Source organism: Grammomys surdaster, unplaced genomic scaffold (genome assembly GCF_004785775.1).
Source record: "Grammomys surdaster isolate TR1022 unplaced genomic scaffold, NIH_TR_1.0 240, whole genome shotgun sequence".
Taxonomy (NCBI): Eukaryota; Metazoa; Chordata; class Mammalia; order Rodentia; family Muridae; genus Grammomys; species Grammomys surdaster.
The window spans coordinates 1,227,266-1,249,232 of NW_021604685.1; the positions used below are offsets into that span (position 1 = coordinate 1,227,266).

At 37.2% G+C, this 21,967-nt stretch overlaps 1 protein-coding gene across 3 annotated transcripts; it reads right to left on the bottom strand.

Annotated features, from left to right (window-relative positions):
* Nucleotides 1-138: 138 nt before the first annotated feature.
* Vsig4 (V-set and immunoglobulin domain containing 4) lies at nt 139-19,937 on the bottom strand. Of its 3 annotated transcripts, XM_028774359.1 has the most exons (8): nt 19,838-19,937; nt 16,085-16,441; nt 11,526-11,588; nt 11,033-11,110; nt 5,031-5,106; nt 2,932-3,036; nt 1,186-1,207; nt 742-858 (listed from the first exon to the last, which is right to left on the bottom strand). In XM_028774359.1, exons 1-7 carry the CDS (start codon nt 19,923-19,925, stop codon nt 1,195-1,197), a joined length of 780 nt encoding a protein of 259 aa, XP_028630192.1. In that variant the 5' UTR covers nt 19,926-19,937; the 3' UTR covers nt 742-858; nt 1,186-1,194. The 3 variants fall into 3 exon arrangements, with proteins under 3 accessions (XP_028630191.1, XP_028630190.1, XP_028630192.1); XM_028774358.1 differs by lacking the exon at nt 5,031-5,106 and having other exon boundaries at nt 139-858; XM_028774357.1 differs by lacking the exon at nt 5,031-5,106 and having other exon boundaries at nt 139-858; nt 11,027-11,110.
* Nucleotides 19,938-21,967: the final 2,030 nt, after the last annotated feature.

Consider the following 21,967-nt stretch of genomic DNA (forward strand, 5'->3'; position numbering starts at 1 on the left):
GAGAGAGAGAGAGAGAGAGAGAGAGAGAGAGAGAGAGAACAGAAAAGTGTATGATCTATATTCCTAGGGGTGCTTACCATTTTTATAATGTTGGATAGGGTCTACTGTGTACTGAGAGAAGACCAATACAACTGAAGCTGCCGACATGATTAAACATTTATTAACATCAAAAGAATACAAGTGCTAGTGTATTAGATCCACAGTATAGCAATATCAATTAAAAGCCATCTGGCCCCAGAGAAAGGGAAGTAATCCTAGACATGAGCATTTGTCTGAGTTGGTAGGACTGAGACTCATCTGATTTTATTCTTTCTGGTGAAGCCTGGAGGCATGACAAAGAACCTCTAGTGCTATGGGAATTTCTCTGGTGTTTGGAGAGGACTTGTGAAGGCCCCAGAAAGAAGTGTCCTGGGCCAAGCCCAGAAGCTAGATTTCTTGAGGTGCATATAGTATATCTTTAGCCAAATCCAGGATTTCTCAGTCGTCCCAGAATTGGCAGACTAGATGGAGACTTTAGGTTGTCTAGGAAGAGAGGAAGCCAGAGAGAAAACTACGTTGAAGGCAAGAACTGAATAAGTCACAGGCAATTATGCCAGTAGACCTTGACTTAGTGGGGGCATTTTAGCAGATGTTATTTTCTTCAGTAGCAAGAACTTCTTAGTTTCTGGGAACTGTGTTCAGCAGGCAGGAATAGTCATTGTTGATCTGGTGGTTATTTGGTACTCCTGGCTGAGGCAAAGGTCATCAGAGTAGTCGTTGATCAGAGCATGGGAATCTGATTCATCTCTGAAGTACTCACTTGCAACATCAGTCACCCTTGTGGTTTCTTCAGAGCTGCTTGTCTTCCTGGTACACACCCTATGAACCAAGACCCAGTTAGTTATTCATGAGAAAGGTCTTAGGACTTAGATCCTGGTTTTCTAGCATTCTACCACTTACGTTCTTATTCACTGAATGTCAGGATCCTGCTAGACAGAGATTGTGAGAACAGAAAGTTGGTACACCTAAATCATCTTGTGTGTTCACTGATCCAGGACAAGATATGAGGACATTTATCTGAGAGGGTAAAATATTTTCTGACCCTGAAAGACTCTATTAGGACTAGTTTCCAGGTTTTCTGCTAACAATCAACAAAATTGAGGGCAGGCAATGGTTAATAAGATAGAAAAGGAGATGATATCTTACCTGTTAACTTCATAGACATACTCTAGAAAATAAGGAAGATTCCGGTCAGAAACTTATATGGAGAGTGTGCAAGAGCTAATCATGAAATCTGAGCACCTGTCCAAAGATGATGGCAGGAAACAGAAGAGAATTCTAAGTATCATCTTTTTTAATATTGAGAGATTTTTGTCATGAGTTGAAATACAGGGATGCAGATTTATTGGAGAAGTTGAAGGTATACATGTTTGATTTCCATCCCCTTTGGCATTTCTGACTCTGAACATCAGACTGAAGATGTTGCTTGGTGTTGGTAAAGGGAGAACACCAGACCTGCTCTTCACCCAGTAATCTCATCAAAGATTCTCAGAAAACTCTGTGGGAAATTTGATTGCCCAGCCACAGCCCAGGAAAAATGCATTGAATTTGGTTCCATGTTAGGGATCATAGCCCAATCCATTTCAAGTGCACTTATGCCCACTTACTAATAAAGAAAGGGTTCAGTTGTCACACACATACACACACACACATACACACACACATATCATATATGGAAAAGTTAATGTTTCATTGAATTAATAAAATATAACTACATAAAATCTTAAAACTAAAAGGGCCCTAATTAGATAATCATTGTCCCTTAGTGTCTGTGGAGGACTGTCCTCTATTCCATGGGATTAGCTGGGCACAAAGATGGCCATTTCTTGATACCCCCAATCTGCCCTCGAGATAGTTATAATCTTTCAGAGTAGCAACTGTAAATTCATGTACTAGATTACAAGAAAGCTAACAATGCAGAGTATGAGGCCCCTCATTTCCATATTTTGTCTTTCCCACTGATTGGGAAATTCTGTATACCACATCTGTTCTTTTGTCTTTATATACTCAGAGTCTGTAATACAAACTATTCTCAGTAACTACAGAGTAAATTGAATTACTACAGTGAAGCTATCTCTCTTAAAGTGAAGGGAGCCTTAGAAACAAACATTCCAATCTCCCTCAACCCTGCGCTTTCCAAGCTCAGTAAATAACTTTGACAATAGTATCTTCATCAGGCCATTTCCCTGATCCAAACAATTAAGTTAATCTTAGAAATGTTGCAGCACCAAGTGAAGAAATTCTTTGGGCTTGAATTTAAAACCTGCTATAATTAGAAAGAAACTTTTATTCTCCTTTGCATTTCATTGTCACTTAACTGTATGAATTTTTCTTTATGATGATTCATACTCATTTGCAGTTTAGGCCTTTGTACTTAAGCTTATATGGATTCACTTTCCTGGAATACTGTCCCTTTCCATATTGTCTTCATTTAATATGACCTAGTTCTACTTAGACCTTCTGAAAGACTTCTTTGATTATTCTGGCTTTGACTTCATCTCTTCAGTTTTTGTTCAATATTTTCTTCTTTACATTTTGGATCACTATTCTTTCTGCTATGTGTGTTATTGATAACTTCTATGCTTCAACCAGGAAATCTACACATAACTGGCAAGCAACTTGAGGGAAGCTTCTTATGCATTCTTATAAGGTGACTTACAAAGAAAATTGTACTTGGTTGGGCACACTGGACTTTTATATTCTATTCCATAAATCTTACATCATTGTTTGCAGGGACAATGAACATATATCTCTTTTTATCTCTATCATTACTCTAAAACTGGTCTTCAAGCTCATTGTAATGTTAGACATAGAGCATCATCAGAATGTAAACCAATGTAATGTTGGAAAGAATGAATAAGCAAAACCCAACTCTCCCTACTTATCACTTACCTTGTTGGAATTTCCTGCGGCGGAACATGATATAAGCTATGGTGACAACTACTATGCAGCAAAAGGAGATGATGAAGATTATGGCAAAGATTGTCAGGTTCCTTCCTAAAAGATAAAATAAGACTAAGTGCTATTTGGTTAAAAATTACATCAATCAATGGTCTTACTCACTGCTGGACCTTGTGTGTCATAATACCAACATACACAGGCAAGATGTGTCCCTGGTATGATAGTAGCAAGACCATTAGAGGATAACTAACAGCTTTTTGATTGGAATTGAGCACTCCACAGGAAGGACTATCATGCCTACTACTGTAATCCTGGTCAAAATACATGGCCAGGACTGTAATAGACCCTAGAATAGAACTTGCTTTGTTTATTTTTATAAATATTCAATTGGCTATTTGAAAATTTATACTTATACCCATAGACAATAGGTTTTTCTCAATATTGGACAGAGAAGTGCATTTTTCATTGAACAAAAATCAATCCAGAGATATATAACTGGTGAAAGTGCTGAGAAGAGACTGGGTGCCCATTGCAAAATGGTATATATTATCATACAGAGAGGGGGAAAGGGAAGGGGACTCAGAGAACATCAAGAAAGAGAAAGTAGAAAGGTTAAGAGCCAGGCAATGAGGAGGAGTGTATGAAAATGCTGTTTTATGGACATGAAAGGGATATTGCATCCATGGATTTATAGTAGCTGGGGTTACTTGCTCAAGATGGACATAAGATCAAGCCAAAAGGCTTGCATAGGTGGTAGAGGTGCTCTTCAGTCCATACTCCTTACTGAAGAGCTACTGACAATTGATAGCTTCTGAAGGAGAGATATTCATTCTTTTGTTTCAGTGTGATCCCACTGAAAGGTTTCCTATACCCCCACTGGATGGCCCCAAACTCATGCACTATTCATATTTAGTAGATTATCTAAAAAGAAGACATGAAGTTAGGAGGAAGAAAGTTGTAGAGTATATGGTTGGAGTTGGGAGAAATGTGAGGTGTATATGGTCATATTTCATTTTATACATGTATGAAATTATAAAGAATAAAGAAATTAAAAGCATTGAATGTCTATATGATATTTTTAAAATATAAAATGTAGTGGAAATGGTGGTGTGCATGTTTAATTTTGGCATTTGGGAGGGAGAAGCAGGCAGATCTTTGTGAGTCTGAGGTCAGACTGGTATACATAGCTGGTTCCAAGACAGCTAGTGCTACATAATGTATCAATAATGCAATATTATTTATTCAAGAATTATTGATAATGGCCCAAGTAAGAAGTCTTGTAGTTAACTTTGAAGAATAGAATACATGTATTGTTAAACAGACATACATACACCAATTACCTAGCAATGGAAATATATTTGCATATAATATATATGTATGTATTCATATGAGACCACCATTGATTCTGACAAACACCCTGAGAAAAAGAAGTTTGGTACAAAAATGCATTATTTTATTCCTTTATAAGAGTACAAAATAGTTTAAAATAAAGCATGGCAATAGGTACTGGGAAAATAAATATTTTGGTGAGGATTAGGCCACAGGAATTGTGGCTGTGAAGTATGCACATCTCAGATTTTTAAATATTAATATAGCCATATATTATTTGTATACTATATTTCAGTAAAAGTTTACTAATTTAAGAAAAGCAACCAAATAAATGAACAAAAGTTGGGCCCTGGGGGAAACTCTAAGTATTAGCCTAGAATGTCTTGAGGTTCTGAGCGAGCCAAAGAGAAAAATAAAATCCCATACTCTTAAGAAAATCTAGATAAGAGATTAGTGGGCCTATACTCTCCCATACCCCACAGCATTCCTGTCTCTCAGGAGGTCTGTTGTAACCAGGGACACAGGTGAGACTCCTGCCCAAATACCATGCCAGCTGGGACACCCACAGAGCCCAGCTGACTTGAGGCCTACCCCCTCTGCCTGAACTCCATCTTCCTTCTGGTCTGCTCCTGTACTCAGGCCAGATTGGTGGGCTCACTCCTCTCCTACACCCCACAGCCTGCCTGTCTCCTAAGAGGTTTACCTTAATCAGGGATACAGGACCCTGTCCCCCAACCCCAACCAGAGACATCACTGCCTACCTCACAGGAGGCCAGTTCCAACCCGGGTCACAGAACTCTACCTGCTTCCAAGGAGGCAGGCTCCAGTCAGAGACATCTAGGCCAGTTAACACCACAGATAACAGATGGAGAGAGGAAAGCACAAGAACATAAGTGACAGAAGCCAATGCAAGTTGGCACCATCAAAAACCAGTTCTTCCACCACAGCAAGCCCTGGATACCCTAACATACCTGAAAATCAAGATTCTGACCTAAAATCTGATCTTGTGAAGATAATAGAGGCCCTTAAGGAAGATATAAATAACTCCCTAAAGTGTGACCACATAGGAAGACCAGCAGCGTCAACTAATCTGGACCCCAGGGAGCTCCCAGAGAATGAGGTACCAACCAGGCAGCATACATGTGCTGGTAGTCCAAGGCCCCTAGCACATACATAGCAGAAGACTGCCTCATCTGGCCTCAGTGGGAGAAGACACCCCTAATCCTTGAGAGATTTGAGACCCCAAGGGAGAGGAATTCCTAGTTGGGGGGAGGGGAGCACCATCTTGGAGGCAAGAGGGAAGGGAAATGGGATGAGGAACTGTGGGAACGGGGGCCAGGAGAAGGACAAAGGCTGGGATATAAATAAATAAAATAATTAATAAAAAAAGCAAGAAAAAGAAAATCTACATAAATGATCAGAGAAACAATGCCAGAACAATTTCTTTTATACTTCTTGGGATTTTATTTTTGTGTATGTGTGTTTGTGTGAGCGTGTGCACGTGTATGTGTGTGCACATGTATGTGTGTGTGTGTTGGCTATAGCCAGATTTCCATGCTTTCCATGAGGTCAAGACAGGGGCCTTTCTCTTTACCTTGCCTTAAGAAGAAAAATTAGTATTCAGCTCACCAGCTTTTCAAAAATGCTATATTCATGTGATTCTGGCTTTAAGCCATAAAGACTTCTGGATTGTACTCCCCAGCCCAATTCTCAGCTTCCTCTTTTCTCAAAAATATTTCCACTCAGAAATCTAGGGCACCTTGAGGGTTAATACTGTCACTCTGAAAGGATCTAGATGCATCGAGAAGACAAGCCTCTTGGCATTATCTTAACTGTGGGCACCGTTCTTCCAGAGCCTGGCATATGAACTGAATAAACAATACCCAGCAAGCTGAACACCAGCATTCTCTGCTGTCTGGTTGTGAATCTGATGTGCTAATCTGCCATGACTTCTTGCTATGGTAGACTGAACCTTTGAGCTATGAGCTCAGACAAACCTTTCCTTCCTTAAGCAGCTTCCATCAAGTCCTTTGTTGTGGAAATAAGGTAAGTAATTAATACAGGTGTAGAAAGAGATGAAGGAATAGACTGTACAAAGATTCCAGTTCTAAGTCTATTTTACTTCCTATATGATCATATAGGCAAGATAATGGTCCTTCCTTCAAAGGTGTTTGCAATCCAATTTCTAGAATTGTATGTAATAAGAATAATTAAGGTTAAAGGCAGAATTAAGGTTGATAGCTATCTGCAGCTAAAATGGGAGATTAATATTAATATTTCTGATGGGCTCAATGCAATTATAAGAATCAATTTAAGAGTGGAGGTAGGAGATACAGGAGAAGATAAGCATCTGAGGGAGATTTGAACCCATTATATTACTAATTTCGAAAATACATAAAAGAGGTCATGAACCAAGGAATGTAGGTAGCTTCTGTACAGTGGAAAGTATCAGGGAATGGATTCTTTCACAAAGCTTCCAGAAGTAATATTGCACTCCTGCCACCTGATTTTATCTCACTAATAATTATGTCAGACTTTTGATTAACATACATATATAAAAACATATTTCTGCCACTTTAATATACAAAATTTGAGGCAAGACTTTACATCAGTCACAGGAAAGTTAATGCAGCGAATTTAGTCAAATCATTAAGTGTCACTGGAATTTAGTTTCCTCAACTTAAATGACACATTGAATGATGTCCAATATACTTTGTTTTTTACTTTAATTTAATTATAATCAGCATTCAAAATAACAGATTCATCATATTTTGTTTTGATTGATTTTTGTCTCCATCACTGCCTGCTGCCTTCTTGCCACTTGTATCCCCCTCCTAGTAGTTCCCATTTCATGTCACATGTGTTGTACTTCCTTCTTGCCTCCTTCCTTAAACTAGTGTTTTTTGAAAGCAGGGATTAGGGAGATGGCTTGGTGGTTAATAAACTTAGTATTTAAGGAACAACAGAGTTCATGTCCCCATCACCCACATAAAAATCAGACATAGGAGAATCTGAAATCACGGTGTTCAGGGACAGAGACACATGACTCCTCTGGTCTTGTTGGCCAGGCAGTCTAGCCAATAAGAGACTCTGTCTCAAAAATAAGGTATAGAACAATAGAAGGTGCATCTAAAGAAGACTTTTTTTTCTCCATATGAGTATATACAGGCAAACTTGTGCACTATGTGCATATACATGTATATTATACTAAACACATATATACAGACACCACACACACACACACACACACACACACACACACACACACACACACACACACACACACAGACAAACAAACACCCGCTTTTCTGTCTCATTAGCCTCTGAAGTAGAAACTTCTGGTTTCTTTGGAGAGTGAGTTATGTCAAATGATTTTCTGGGGCATATAATACGTGAAAGGATGTTCTGCTAACACAGACATATGGAAGAACGTTTTCCTGAAGCAGACACATGTAAAAGGATGTTTTGCTATAGCAGATACAAGAATATAAATATGACCCCAGAGACAGTGGGAGCTTGAGCATTGGTTTGGTTTGCTCCGCTATTCTTCTCTAAAGACACCCATGCAAGCTCTCTGACATCAGATGTGGAGCTATGGAGTTACAGAATTTTGGAATTTGTCTTTCAGAGTTTCAGTCTTTCTTTGATCTAGTATTTCCTTACTGTGTCCCATTTCTCACTTTTATAATGTTAATCTATATTATGTGCTATTGTATATTAGATATAATTGCTTTTTGATTTTATAGGGCATTAAAATTAAGAGATTGCCTTAAGTCTCAGAAGAGACTTTGGACTTTTAAATAGTGTTCTGTTTCAGGCTATGGGGACTTTGGAAGTTGTACTAAATGAATTTTGCATTATGATGTGGCCAACAGACTGTTAAGGCTAGGAAGCAGAATGTGGCGGCTTGAGTGATGTGTTACCCATGAGTCTTGGGAACAGGAATATTTATTCCCCAGTTGGGTGCTGTTTGGGGAATATTAGAAGGAGTGGTCCTGTTGGAGGAAGTATGCCACTGGGGGTGGGTTTTGAGGTGTTAAAAATCATGTGCTATCTCCAGTTTATTCTCTTGGCTTCTTGTTTGTGGTTGGACTGATGTGACCTCAACTGCCTGCTATGTGCTACCGGCTCCACTCTAATATCATGGATTCTAATCCATTAAAACTAATCTCAAACTAAATCCTTCCTTCTGTAAGTTAGCTTGGTCATGATGTTTCGTAACAGAAAACTAATACACACATAAAGGCTCTAGGGAAACAAGAGGTCAATCTCAAACCCAGTATATAACAAGAAATGATAAATATTAGGTACTGCCATAAATGAAACAAAGAATGAAAAAACAATAGACAGCATTAACCAAAGAGTTGGTTTTTAAGATAGATTAAGATTTATAAACTCCTAGGCTAAGCAAATCAAAAGAAAGAGAAAGAAGCTTTAAGTTAATAAAGTCAATGATTAAAAGAGACTTCAGTGAAATTAGAAGGATCATTAGATGACATAAAAAACTGGTAAACTTTAAAAATTTGATTAGTTTCCAGGCACATATGACTTATTTCAATAATTACATTTTTGTTGCTGTAATAAAACACCACGACCAAAGGCAATTCTCAGAACCAGGAGTTTAATGTGGCTTATGGTTCCAGATGGATAAAAGACTGTCACAGCAGGGAGCATGGCAACAAGCATGGACGTGGCAACAGGAGCAGGAAGCTGTAAGATCACATCCTTCAACACCAAACACAATGTAGAGAAAGAAATCTGGATCTGGGTTGAGGCTATAAACTCTAAATATGGTGTACTTCCTTCAGAAAGGCCACAGTACTTCTCTAAATAGTGCCATCAACTGAGGACCAAAAACTCAAATAATAAAGCTATGGGGGACATTGACATTCAAGCCACCACATTCCACTCTCTGACCCTGATATATTTAAAGGCACATGATAATATAAAATTTGTTTAGTCAAACATTAAAAGTCCTCACAATCTGTGACAGTCGCAAAACTACTTCAAAGTGTCTTCTCAGACTCAAGAAAAATTTCTTAACTGTAGCTTCTTGTAAAATCAAAATATATCACATAAAATGTCACAGAATACACATTATCATTCCAAAAGGAAGGAGTCGGAGTCAGGGCATAGTGAGAAAATAATGGACCAAAGGCTAAAACATAGCAGGGCAAGCATCAAATCATTTGGCCTTGTTTCTGGTGTCACCGGGGTTATCTGACTCTGCCACTGCTGCTTTGCTTCCTACAACAGACATTTCATTCTTGGGCTGTTACCACTCCTTATCTGCTGTTCTTCTTGGCAGATGTTTCATGGCTCTAGTATCACCAGGATCTTGGGGTATCTAATACCATTTAGGCTTCACTTTTATAGCATTAAGCAATGTACTTTGTCGGGGGGCATGTTGCCTCTGAGGCTGTTCATTCAGGGACTGGCATGCCAAGCCATTTCCTGTCTTAGTGCCTTTTATTTTCAATCAAGTCTAAGATATAACTTTGCTGACTACACCTATCTCAGTTGGAAGTGATTATTTTCAGAGCTGGAAATATATCATTCTGTGTTCTCCTGGGTTTTAGTGTTGCTGATTAATGATCTGATGTTATGCTTGACATTTATGCATCAATGCTTCACATTGAGGTCTGTGACGTGGCATTTTCCATGTACATCTTTTAGTTAGTACTTTTATGTGTATTTCTTTCTCTGGGTTTGGAAAATTCTTGGCTATAATTTCATTGAATATAGTATCTAAGCATTTTTTACTCTGTCTGAGCCTTTTGACTTATTTCTGTTCCTTCTTTTACTGTATGGATTATTAGGTTTGATCTCCTGAATATATCTATGACTTCTCAAATATTTTAGTCATATTCATTAATGTTTCCTTTATGTATATCATTAGGTTTTATCTTCTTTACCTTGTCATCCATCCTTGAAATTCACTCTTCTGTCTGATCTTATCTTTTTATGATGCTTTCTGTTGTGCCTTTTATTATATTTATTTATAGTGAATTTGCCTACCATATTTGAGATCACTGGTTCAAATACCCAGTATCACAAAAAGAAATATGCTTTCAATAATACAAAGACAGAGTATGAAACAATGAGTTATAGTTATTAACCTATTTCACACTGAACAATCAAAATAGATACTTGATGGGTACCTGGAATTATAGATGTTTTGTAGTATATCTAGAACTAACAACTGGTTGTAAGACTATGAAAGAAGTTCATTATTTTAAGAATCAATTTAGGCATACCATTGCAAATTAGCTGACTATCTGTTTGTGATGAAGTATACAACATTTTCTCTGGGATTTTAATATCCAAGTTTCTGACTTGGGAATGTTTGAGACTTTTGAGGAATAAAAATTAGCTGCAAGCTGCGGCAGAAGCCTTTAGTCAAAAGTTAAAGTAGTGGGAGGAGGAGACTGCTTTGATCTTTACCCATTCTACTACCTGTCTCCTTTGGAGAACTGGCTGAGTTCATAACCATAGTTCTGTGTTGTTGTGTTTTTTTTCAGTGTTTGAGAAGTATATTGCTATGGCAATAGGAAACAAACTAGGAATACATTTATTTCTTTCTTTAACCACAATCTGACTTTTTACATTCTTGTATCTTTAACTTCCCCTTTCTATCTTACTTACCTAATTCAGCTCCTGGGCTCTTCATTGATGATTTGTGGAGCTGAATTCCACATAGAGTTTATGAATCACAGTGTTCAGAGTCAAAGTAGAATGAGAGAATTTCTAATGTTACTATTACCTGGGCTAGAAATGGTCTCCTCATGTTTTCCAGTCACATTAATGGTCGAGTAGGAGGTTGAATTCATTATAGTTGTTGCTATGAAAATAGAGAATCAAGGTCAGAGGCCTCCCTTGCACTGAAGAGCTGTGAGGTAGGAGATGGTAGAAAAGGCTTTATGTCTTTGCTGGAGAACTCTTCTGGGCTTTCAGGGTATCTGACCATATTATTGATCTATACTGTACTATGAGGTGAAACATTTTACTTTCTTACAATAAAGGTGGTAAGTAGAAACATATATACAAAGAAGTGTTATGCCCATAGTCACATAGTCATGATGCTTTCTTTTTGCTTCATGAGTATACTTCTTCACTCTCCTTGCTATATTCCTTTATTACCATGATCTCCCTGAGTAAGACAGTAATATCTTTGCCAAACTCAGTAGAATTTCATATTCTCTGTTTTCATACATCATTTTAAAGCACTGCTGTAACAAAGCCCTAGTATAACTTACCTTCCAAAGAGGATTGCATGGTTGTAAGTGCTTCAGTATTGATTATAGGTGGATAATAGGGGTCTGCAAGGAAGAGAAACCTGGTTAAGGAATCTGGTGACCTTAGCTAAACAGTTGAAGATACTAGAAAAATTTGGAATTTTAGGTAAACATAGTCAGATTCATGGTTGGACCTCTCATGATGCTGGCAAGTGCTATTGTCTGTTCATTAGTCATTGCATATCACTCCAAGCCTGAGTTAATAAGCCAAGGTTCATAGACTTTCAGTGAACCAGAATCTAGAGTGGAGAGGGTGTGAAAATTTGGTGGAAGAAATGTATTTTAATTTTCACTGACTTTTAACTAAAATATAGTGATTCGTTCTGGATAAAGACTCAGAAGTCTAACAAGGGAGGTGATATTGGGTTACTTCAATAAAAAATGGTGAAGTAATGACTTTAAAAAATTTACTCCTGCACAGAAATAAAGGCATAACTGAAAATGTTTGATTTTGTCACTTTCCTAAGAATTTTGGAAATTGGTTCATAGGAATTCATGGTATATTTATGAAAAAGAAACAGCCGGTTTTTGTAATAACATGAAGTTTTGTGGCATTTCAACTTACCTCAGAGGTAATAAAAATTAATACTCTATTCCAGATACAAGTAAGCAGTTCATTCCAAAAATACTATCTTTATTTCCCTTATTTAATGATTTTCTGGGGGAAAAACATGACTTCAAAGGTCTGTCTTATTTAGTACCTATAGTAAAAAGTCTTTCCCTATGGCTAGGAGAATACTTGTCACACAGATGCCTAAGACAATGAATATTTGTTTGAGGAAAGAAGATACTAACCAAGAATTTTTAAAGGAAATGCTCAGAAATAGATATTTCCCAGGAAGTTTGAAAAGTCTGATGACTTCCCAAAGTGAAGGATGACATATTCTTTCATAAAGTCTTTTGGATATTCAGACAAAATAAATGAAAGGTATAAGGACACACTTACTGTTAGCCTTAGGTTTCATATTAGCAGAAAATAAAAAGGGCCATAATTGTAAAGTGGCTGTACACTGATACCTTAACTAAACATCATTGCTCTCCAGTAAATAATCCATGAATTATTTGCTCCTGGGAATTAAGAAAATCTCTAACCAGTCATTAACTGACATCTAAGTTAATCAAATAGTGAGTTCAATGGCAACTCATGACAATGAATACACAAGACTTTACATTAGTTTTTAGTTTTTAAAAATCACCAAGTCCTAAACAATCCATCAATTGATGAATCAATCAATCAATCAATCAATCAATCAAACAAACAAACAAAAAAACACAGGTAAGAAGAACATATATTTGTAGCTCTAACTACAGGTCTAAATTTAGTTTGGGCAGCATAGAAAAAAAACCATCTAAAGCACAAACAAACGGCAGATGAAAATGAAGGAAAAAAATCAAGAGTTTTCCTAAATAAATAATGGGCATGAGAATATTCTCTAGTATATTGGACCCATAAGAAATCTCAAAAGGCATTCTTTAAGCTAAAATAAAGGGGAAGTAGATGATACTCAAAACTAATATGAAGAAATAAAAAAGCACCAGTAGAGATAACTATACAGTTAAATACTGAATCTAAACACATTTCTGCAACCTGACTTAAAAGACACTTTACAAAACAATAATTCAAAATCAATACTTATACCATTATAATTAAAGTAATGGTAGAATTAAAAGATAAGAAATTGAGCTGAATAGAAACAACCTTTTGTATATTATAAAAATTAAATTGGAATAAATCCAATAAATTAAGAATTCATGATATCCCACTGAGAGAAAATAATGAAAATACTTAGTAAATGTCTTAGTTAGAATTTATATTGCTGTGATAAAACATCATGACTTAAAGCAACTTGGGGCAGAAAGGGTTTATATCAGCTTACAAGGCTGAGGTCATACTATATCATTTAGAGAAGTCATAGCAGGGACACATGTTAGGACCTAGAAGTAGGAATAGAAGCAGAAGCTATAGAAGAATGATGCTTACTTACTGAACCTGCTTTCTCACAGCATCCAGGTACACATACCCAGGGGCTGGTACTATCTGTGGTGAATTGGGCCTTCTCAATCAATCCTCAAGCAAGAAAATATGCCACAGGCTTTACAGGTCATTCTATTGGGGACATTTTCTCAGTTGAGGTTCCCTCATATAAAATGATTAGATTGTATGAAGTTGATATGAAACTAGCAATCTCAGTAAATTAAACAATAATCAAACTATATACACTATAAATTATTTATTAAACATCACAGGTAGAAGTAATGGATGAATAAAGAAATAAATATGAAGGATAAAGATTACAAATAGAAAATTGTAGACAAAATACTACTTTATTAAGAATTAGATTAAATATAAGTAGAAAATCTCAGATTTAAAGGCAGATTCTCATATCTAGCTATATAATAGCCTTGCTTAGTGCTCAAAGGAAAAACAGTTTTAAAGTAAAAGAATGTCAAAAAGCATACCATGCAGTCTTTAGACAAGATATGGATAGAATGACTATACTGATATAAAACAAATTAAATTTGAGAAAAATATTTTATTAGAAATAGAGAAGAACAATTTGTAATCCTAAAAGTTTCTTTTTGTGAAGGAGAAAATTCACTTGTAAATATATGCTGTTAGTAATACAGCCCCCTGAATTCATGAAGAAATGATTAGTAGAATAGGAAGGATACATAGCTAAATACTAATAATTTTAATTCAATATCTCACTTTAAATGATTTATATAACAATGAGAAACAGGTTCAAAGTTTGAACAACACTGGTAACCAGCAGTGGCATATATAGAACATTTGATATAACAATAGCAAAAGTAGATGCTATTAACAACCACATATGGAGAATTACTGGCAAAAGACCATGTTCTGAGTATAAAGCAAATCCCAGTAAATTTTAAAACTATCTGAAATAGTGCATCCTCTCCTACTGAATGAAATAAAACTACAAGTAATGCCTAGAGTGTTGGCTCAGTGGTTAAGAGTTCTTTATGCTCTCACAGAGGATCTGGTTTTGGTTACCAGCACTGATATAACCACACATTATCATATATAGATCAAATTCCAGGAAATATATGTCATCTTATGACCTCCACAGGTACCAGATAGGTATTTGGTACCCACATATTATGGTGGTTTGAATGGAAATAGCCCCTATGGGCTCAGATATTTGAAAACGTGATCACTACTTGGTGCAACACTTTGGGAAGGATTAGAATGTGTGGACCTGTTAGAAGAAATATGTCTGGGGGGGGGCTTTGAAGTTTCAAAAGACTTATGCCATTTCTCATGTCCTCTCTCTCTGACTCCTGCTTTCAGATCAAGATGTGAGGTTTTAGCTAGCTGTTTCTGCAGCCATGCCTTTGCTTTGGTGTCATGGACTCTAACCCAGGGAAGAAGGATGCCTGGAGCTGGGAGGAAGCACCCTCTCAGAGGCAACAGGGATGGGGATGGGGTGAAAAACTCTGGGAAGAGGTACAGGGGGGCAATGTTTGAGGTGTAAATAAATAAAATAATTAAGAAATTAGTAAAAAAAAGAAATTATAAGCTCAAACTACTTACTTCATAGGTTTGTTAAAGTATTTTATCACAGCAATAAAAAAGTAACTAAGACACATGTACATGTAGGTAAAACACACACATGTATAAAATGATAAATAAATCTTTAAAAACAGAAATGTTAATTTTAAAAGATGAGCCAGGAAATAAAATTACATAATTTAAATAAGTGAAAAATATTTGGATTGCTAGTTAAACAACTACTAACCAAGAAAAGATCAAGCCCTTGTGCCTTCACTACTCAGCTCTGCCAGACTTTATGCATGTTAAGGGATTTTGCTGGGACATGCTACAAAACACAAGTACTAAGATAAAAAATAGGTTAGAGTTCAACAAAATTATAAACTTTGAGGCCTTAAAGGGTACTATCATGAAAATAAAAATACAAATGTTGGGTTGGAGAGATGGCTTAGTAGTTAAGAGCACTAGCTGCTCTAGTAGAGGACCTGGGTTTAGTTCTCAACACCCACATGATGGCTTGCAAACATCCATGACTCCAGATCTAGAGCATTTGATCCCTCTTCAAACCACTTTAGGCACGAGACATACATATGGTTCATGGGCATACCTATAGGCAAGACACTTGCTTATAAATAAATCTAAAAAATTGTAAAAAGATGATATGAAGAATGGAGAAATACTTAACAAATAATGTATTTCATTAGACCACAAAGTTTTATGGTAAATTGGGAAGTGCAGTTGGCGGGAACTACGCCCATCAGAATGACTTTAGTGAATATAGGAGAGATAAGATGGCATTTTAAAAAGAAATGCAGCAGTATTTCCCAACGCTTTTTAAATTTCTAATGAGGTGGTGACTTCAAGGTGCCTGTGATTAGCAAATAGAATTACAGAGAACCAATGTACATAGAAACCAAGGCCACTCAATTTCTCAGAGGTGTCTAGGATTACAATACTCTACTGTGTCTTTGCTTCCCAATGCATTTCTACTCTCACAGTGACTTACATTTCTGAACACGGAGCTCAATGATTTCATCTCTTGTTACTTGGTTTCCATCAGGAGTCTGCCAGGTGACCTCACATGTGTAGCGATTCTTGTCATCCATCTGTAGGGTATTCAGTTGGAGGGACACATCTCCTAGAACTTTTTGGCTCATCTTCAGGCGACCTCTGTATTTTGCCTGCTGGATATGATCTCCAGTGGAGTCATGTAGGAAGATGGTGACAGGGTCAGAGCCACGTTGTACCAGCCATTTCACCAAAACTTGCCTGTAGCCTCCTAGAGGTTCATAGATGCATGGAATAGTCACATCTTTTTTCCAGGTCCCTGTTACACTCTCTGGTGCTTTTAGAATGGGATGGCCTAAAGAAAGGGAACAAAGAAGCAAACACAGACAAGATATTCACTTGAGTGAGTTGTGAGTGACGGGCTCAGTAGGTTTCTGGGAAAAACCCTTCTTTCAATCACCCTCTCTTCATCCCTGTGCTCTTCTGGTCTGTTAACTTTCCCATCAATGTGAGTCAGTCCCTAGGATGAAGACTTTAAAATACTCTTTATCTCTACTGCTTTCAACCTCCTTTTATGTCACTGTCTTGCTAGGAGGTGACCCTTGGTAAATCACTTCCACCATGAAGGATCCATTTTCCCCCAAAATATTATGTAGAGATTTAGGATAAATTAATCTTTAGGAATTCTATATTATTTTACATATATATGATATTTTCTTTCACTATTTTCAAATAAGATATAAGAAGAAGAATGGTGAATAGTGGAAACTGAAGTACTTCATTTTGTGCAGCTTGCTGCTTGAAGCAGACTCACTCAAGAGAAAGGCTCGGTGATTAGGGCATAAAATCAAGTGCTTTTCCAGAAGGGTGAAAGACTCTAAAGGTGAAACATAGTGTGAAGCAAAAATCCTGGATCTATATTCCTATTTAACCAAACCATTAGCTATTAGATTTGAAACGTGTACTTTGAAAGCAAGTCTAGCTGACTTTTCTCCTTTTTTCTTTTTTCTCTTTGTTTTTTTTTCATTTTCTTTAGTTCTTATCAAAAAGATAGTAGAAAATGATATTCTGAGGGGGAAAAGAGTTCATCCATGCTTGGTCTGGAAAAATAAAGAACCCAAGTAACTCTCTAGCACTGGTTGTGCTATCCATTGTGTGGTGAAAAAAAATAAAATTGCTTCTTGATGGGCTGAGGAGTTTGGGGGAAAGCAGAAGCAAAAAGAGATGGGAGCCCATTGCACTAGAGTTTTTCATATGTAAGCTCATAGCTTAATGACTTTGTGTTTTATTCAACTGGGGCAGGGGCTGTATTTCAGCAATATCTTTCCTGGTAGATATAGTTTCAAAATGCAAGTTATCACCCACTATTTTTTTTAATTTGGCACATATTTCAGTTAAGCAGGAAGAATATGAAACTTAGTGCATGGAGAGAGGTTATATTATCCAACTTCCAGGATACACTCTGCTAAGTACCAGAGCATCTATTAATGAGGACACTGAAGTTGAATCTATTGTCTTTGTCTCACCAGGAACTATTAGAACATCTATGGCATATTTTAACCATTGGAGAGGCCAACTTCAGTTTAAAAAAAAAACCAAGCAAATAAATATAGCCCATAATTGCTAAGTATTTCAAATTATGTCTGAGCTAATGTCACCCTACTATAGGAAGATGAAGCAAGCAGAAATTCAGCAAGAACCCCTTTTACCCTATGCTGAGTCTTAAGTAGTTATTACTTGTACTTTGTTTCCTGAAAAAGCATTTCATTTCCTTGAATAGTAAATGAGTGTGGAAGAAGTGTCACAGAAATAATGCTACTATGAGATATTCCAGACTCTGCTGGGATATGTAGCTAGAATTAGATTCTTGCAAACAGACCCTACAGCTGGGCTACTATGTCCACAGGGAAGTGAGTTATCCCAGCAGCTAGTAATATACCACATTATTTAGTTGAAGAAGCTAGAAATATTTAGCATAGAGCAAAGAGTTAAAAGGACACAGTTTCTTTTGTTCTTCAGGTGTTTCAAGTGCTGAATATATGTTCTGGGTTGATCATGAGAAGTCCTAGTGTAGCATAAATGTGTTCTAAAAGTATATGAATGGTAAGTGCTGAATGCTTGTAAATAATTCTTTTTCTTATTGGATATTTTATTTACATCTCAGATGTTATCCCCTTACCCCATTCTCCCTGTCCCGCCCAAGAACCCCCATCCCATTCCCCCTCCTTCTGCTTCTATGAGGATATGCCCCCACCCCCCAATCCTACCTCCCCACCCTCGAATTCCCCCACACTCAGCATCCAGCCTTCATGAGACCAAGGGTCTCCTCTCCCACCTATGCCAGACAAGGCCATCCTCCTCTACATATACAGCTGGAGCCATGGGTCCCTCCCTATGTGCTCCCAGGCTGGTGGTTCAGACCCTGGGAGCTCTGGTTGGTTGGTATTGTTGCTCTCCTCATGGGGTCGCAAACCCTTTCAACTCTTTCAGTCTTCACTCTAACTCCTCCATTGGGAACCCCATGGAGGTTCCCAATGGTTAGGTGTGAGCATCTGCCTCTGAATATGTCAGTGGCTAGATATAAAATCAACTCAAACAAATCAGTAGCTTTCCTCTACTCAAAAGATAAACAGTCTCAGAAAGAAATTAGGGAAATGACACCCTTCACAATAGTCACAAATAATATAAAATACCTTGGTGTGAATCTAACCAAACAAGTGAAAGATCTGCATGACGAGAACTTCAAGTCTCTGAAGAAAGAAATCGAAGAAGATCTATGAAGATGGAAAGATCTCCCATGCTCATGGATTGGCAGGACTAATATAGTATAAATGGCCATCTTGCCGAAAGCAAGATGAATCTACAGATTCAATGCAATCCCCATTAAAATCCCAACTCAATTCTTCACAGAGTTAGAAAAGGAAATTCTCAAATTCATTTGGAATAACAAAAAGCCCAGGATAGCAAAAACTATTCTCAACAATAAAAGAACTTCTGGAGGAATCACCATCCCTGACCTCAAGCTGTACTACAGAGCAATAGTGATAAAAACTACATGGTATTGGTACAGACACAGGCAGGAAGATCAATGGAATAGAATTGAAGACTCAGAAATGAACCCACACACCTATGATCACTTGATCTTTGGCTTGTAAATAATTCTAATCAGTGGTATGTGTTACTTTTATTTTCTTGTTTATAAATGGAGTCTCACCATGTAGCCCTAGATGTCCTGGAACTTTCTATGTAGACCAAAGTCTTTTGAGCTCACAAAGATCAGTGTGCCTCTACCTCCCAGCAGCTAGGATTAAAGGTGTGCCCAGTCATCCCTGGCTACAGGTCACTTCTAAGGTCACGTCTATTAACTCAACAACATTTATTCACTGGGGACGTATATATTGTAGCAAGAATCAAAGTTTGGAAATGGGAAGTTAGTAATAATTATGGAATTTCAAGGGAAAAGGAGAATATGGGAGGTTTGCATGACATTGGGGTCCCTGAAATAGTGGAAAGTCATGCAGACACTTTTTAAGAGAAGAATCCTTTCAATTTCTATCCAAGACAGCTTCTGGAACCTTTACCAGACTTTAAAGACTTCTCTCCCTTCTGCCCATCATTCAGAAAGCCTGCAGAATTGCAGGCAACTGACTGCCCATGAGAAACAAGTTTTCCTCAGTAAACACTCAAAGTCAACCCTCACACTCTCTACCAGAGGGAGAAGAGATAGTTAGGTATCAATGTCTTGCCTTACCATAGGTGAGCACTATTAGGTGGCCCAGGAACAGCAAGCCGGACAAGATCTCTATCCGATGTGAAGCCACTTCTGGTAGTCCTTCCATCCTGCTGAGGAAGAGCCTGGAAATGCTGGTAGCTGCCAGTTTCTACTTACTTTTCTCTCTATTTTTTTTCATGATCCTAGTTTCATCACACAGTTCCTCGCCTTCCTCATTTTAGAATAGTGACACCAGGCTTTTCCTTTCACCCTGCCTACTGCTGGAGATTTAAGGATGAGTGAAATTGTACTGCATCCTGCTAGGATTTGACTTTCTCTGGGACCAGTGATGCTCTCTGGTCTTTAATGTTCCAGATTTTTGAGTCTGTTCAAAGTTTACCATACAGGGAATGCTTTACTTTCTGATCAGTCTAGGGAAATCATTTGTTCTGGCATATGCAGTTTCCACCAGTTGTACCATTAATCCCATATCCCTTGATATAAATGGACAGTGTGTGAGTTGGAGGCACCTGAGTGCTTCACAGTATGAATTTAGTGCACTGGAAGATTTTCTACACAGAAAATTTTTATTAATTATCAAACCTAGGGTTATAGTTGCTTTGGGAGGGTGTCCCATATCTCACAGTGGGAAAGTTTGTTGACTGATTTTTGCCAGTAGCCCCATCTCTGATGACAAGAAATTAGTTTTAATTAGTACTCCTCATGATGCCTTTGTATAGACATCTATATTTTATTTCTTTAAAGAGAAAGACAAGCCCTATTTGTAATTTACTAGACTTAATAGGGGTATGCTTTATTAGGTTGAAAGTTTTAATTGATTTCGCACTGAAACAGGACAATAACGAAACATTCCCTAAGTGTAGTTGCTGTAAATATCATCCTTCTTCACAGACTATAGAGTGACAGTAATTTCACACACAGTTTAATTATATATAAGTTTATAATGACCTTCAGACATGCTTTGGAAATGTAAGCAATTCCAAACCCAGAAATTCTTCATTGTAGGTAATGTCTAACATTTGTTGTCTTTTTTATTGGCTGGATATAAGAGGTCATGGATAGAGACTTGTACAGAGAAGAGTGATAGTCTGTGGCAAGACATGCTTGCTAAGAGATAGTTGCATATAGATGATATGAAAAGGACCTTACTATCATTTGGAATTCTTTCCATCTTGTGTTTATACAGAACTAATCCCATTGACTGGGTGAACTTCATGCTTTGTCTAATACATTCAGTCTACCTCACTAGAGTTTTTTTTTTTTAATTAACAGCAAACTTTATTCTAAAAGTTTTTTCCCATTGAGTCCTTATGTATGGAATTTTGACCTTCAAAGAAACTTCTTCAGTAATTTAGAACCACTACTCTACCAGAACTACTATCACATTCTTTCTCTTCCTCCTTCAGATACCCCTCCCCCACTTTCATTGTCTTAAACTGGAAGTCCATTGGATAGGCACCAATTTCTGGATGACCCTAGCATCTAACTCAGCTCCTGTCTCAGCTCCAATGCTGGGCTTACAGTTTACATCACCATGTCTTGTTATGATTATGTGACTTTTGTGCTGCATCCTGAATCTTTTTAGGTGGGCTCGGATCTGAAGCTAAAGAAATTTCCTGGTGAACATGCATAGGATAGGATTTCCCAGGATTTTCAGTCATGCAGCAAACTCATCAGCCTGTTGATCATAAAAGAAATAGTTGGAAAGTCAGTAAGTATGAAGATAGGCCAGGATACATACCACCTTATTTCTAGACTTCAGAAAAATAAAACCCTTCTGAACATTAGCTTCCTCAATTGTAATATGAACATGTTGAGACTTGATAATTGTATATTATAAATTTAAAAAGAATCAAACAATATTACCTGTACAACATTAGCTATAGCAATAACAACTGGCATTTCTTCATCTTTTACTCTTTCAGACACTGTAGTAAGATTAGTATTAGTGAACTTACTCTTGTATCTTTATGCATTTCATCTTTATTCTCTTAAATTTTTTCTCTTTTCTCTGTAGTGCTTGTACCTGACATTTACTGTCTTTCTAATTTTTCATTTTACATTCTACAATGTAGATATAGCAAAGGCAGGACTTTTATATGGTCATGTTGATTAAAGACAGCAAAACATAATACAATTAATAAATAC

Bases quoted from the DNA above. Each gene is read 5' to 3' on its own strand.
- Vsig4 (XM_028774357.1), bottom strand. From the start codon at position 19,925: ATGGAAGGACTACCAGAAGTGGCTTCACATCGGATAGAGATCTTGTCC. The intron at 11,589-16,084 runs GTAAGTCACTGT...TCTTCCTTGCAG, and splicing joins TGAGCTCCGTGTTCAGAAAT to ACCCCTATTATCCACCTATA. The intron at 1,208-2,931 runs GTAAGTGATAAG...CTTATTTTCTAG, and splicing joins CCGCAGGAAATTCCAACAAG to AGTATGTCTATGAAGTTAAC.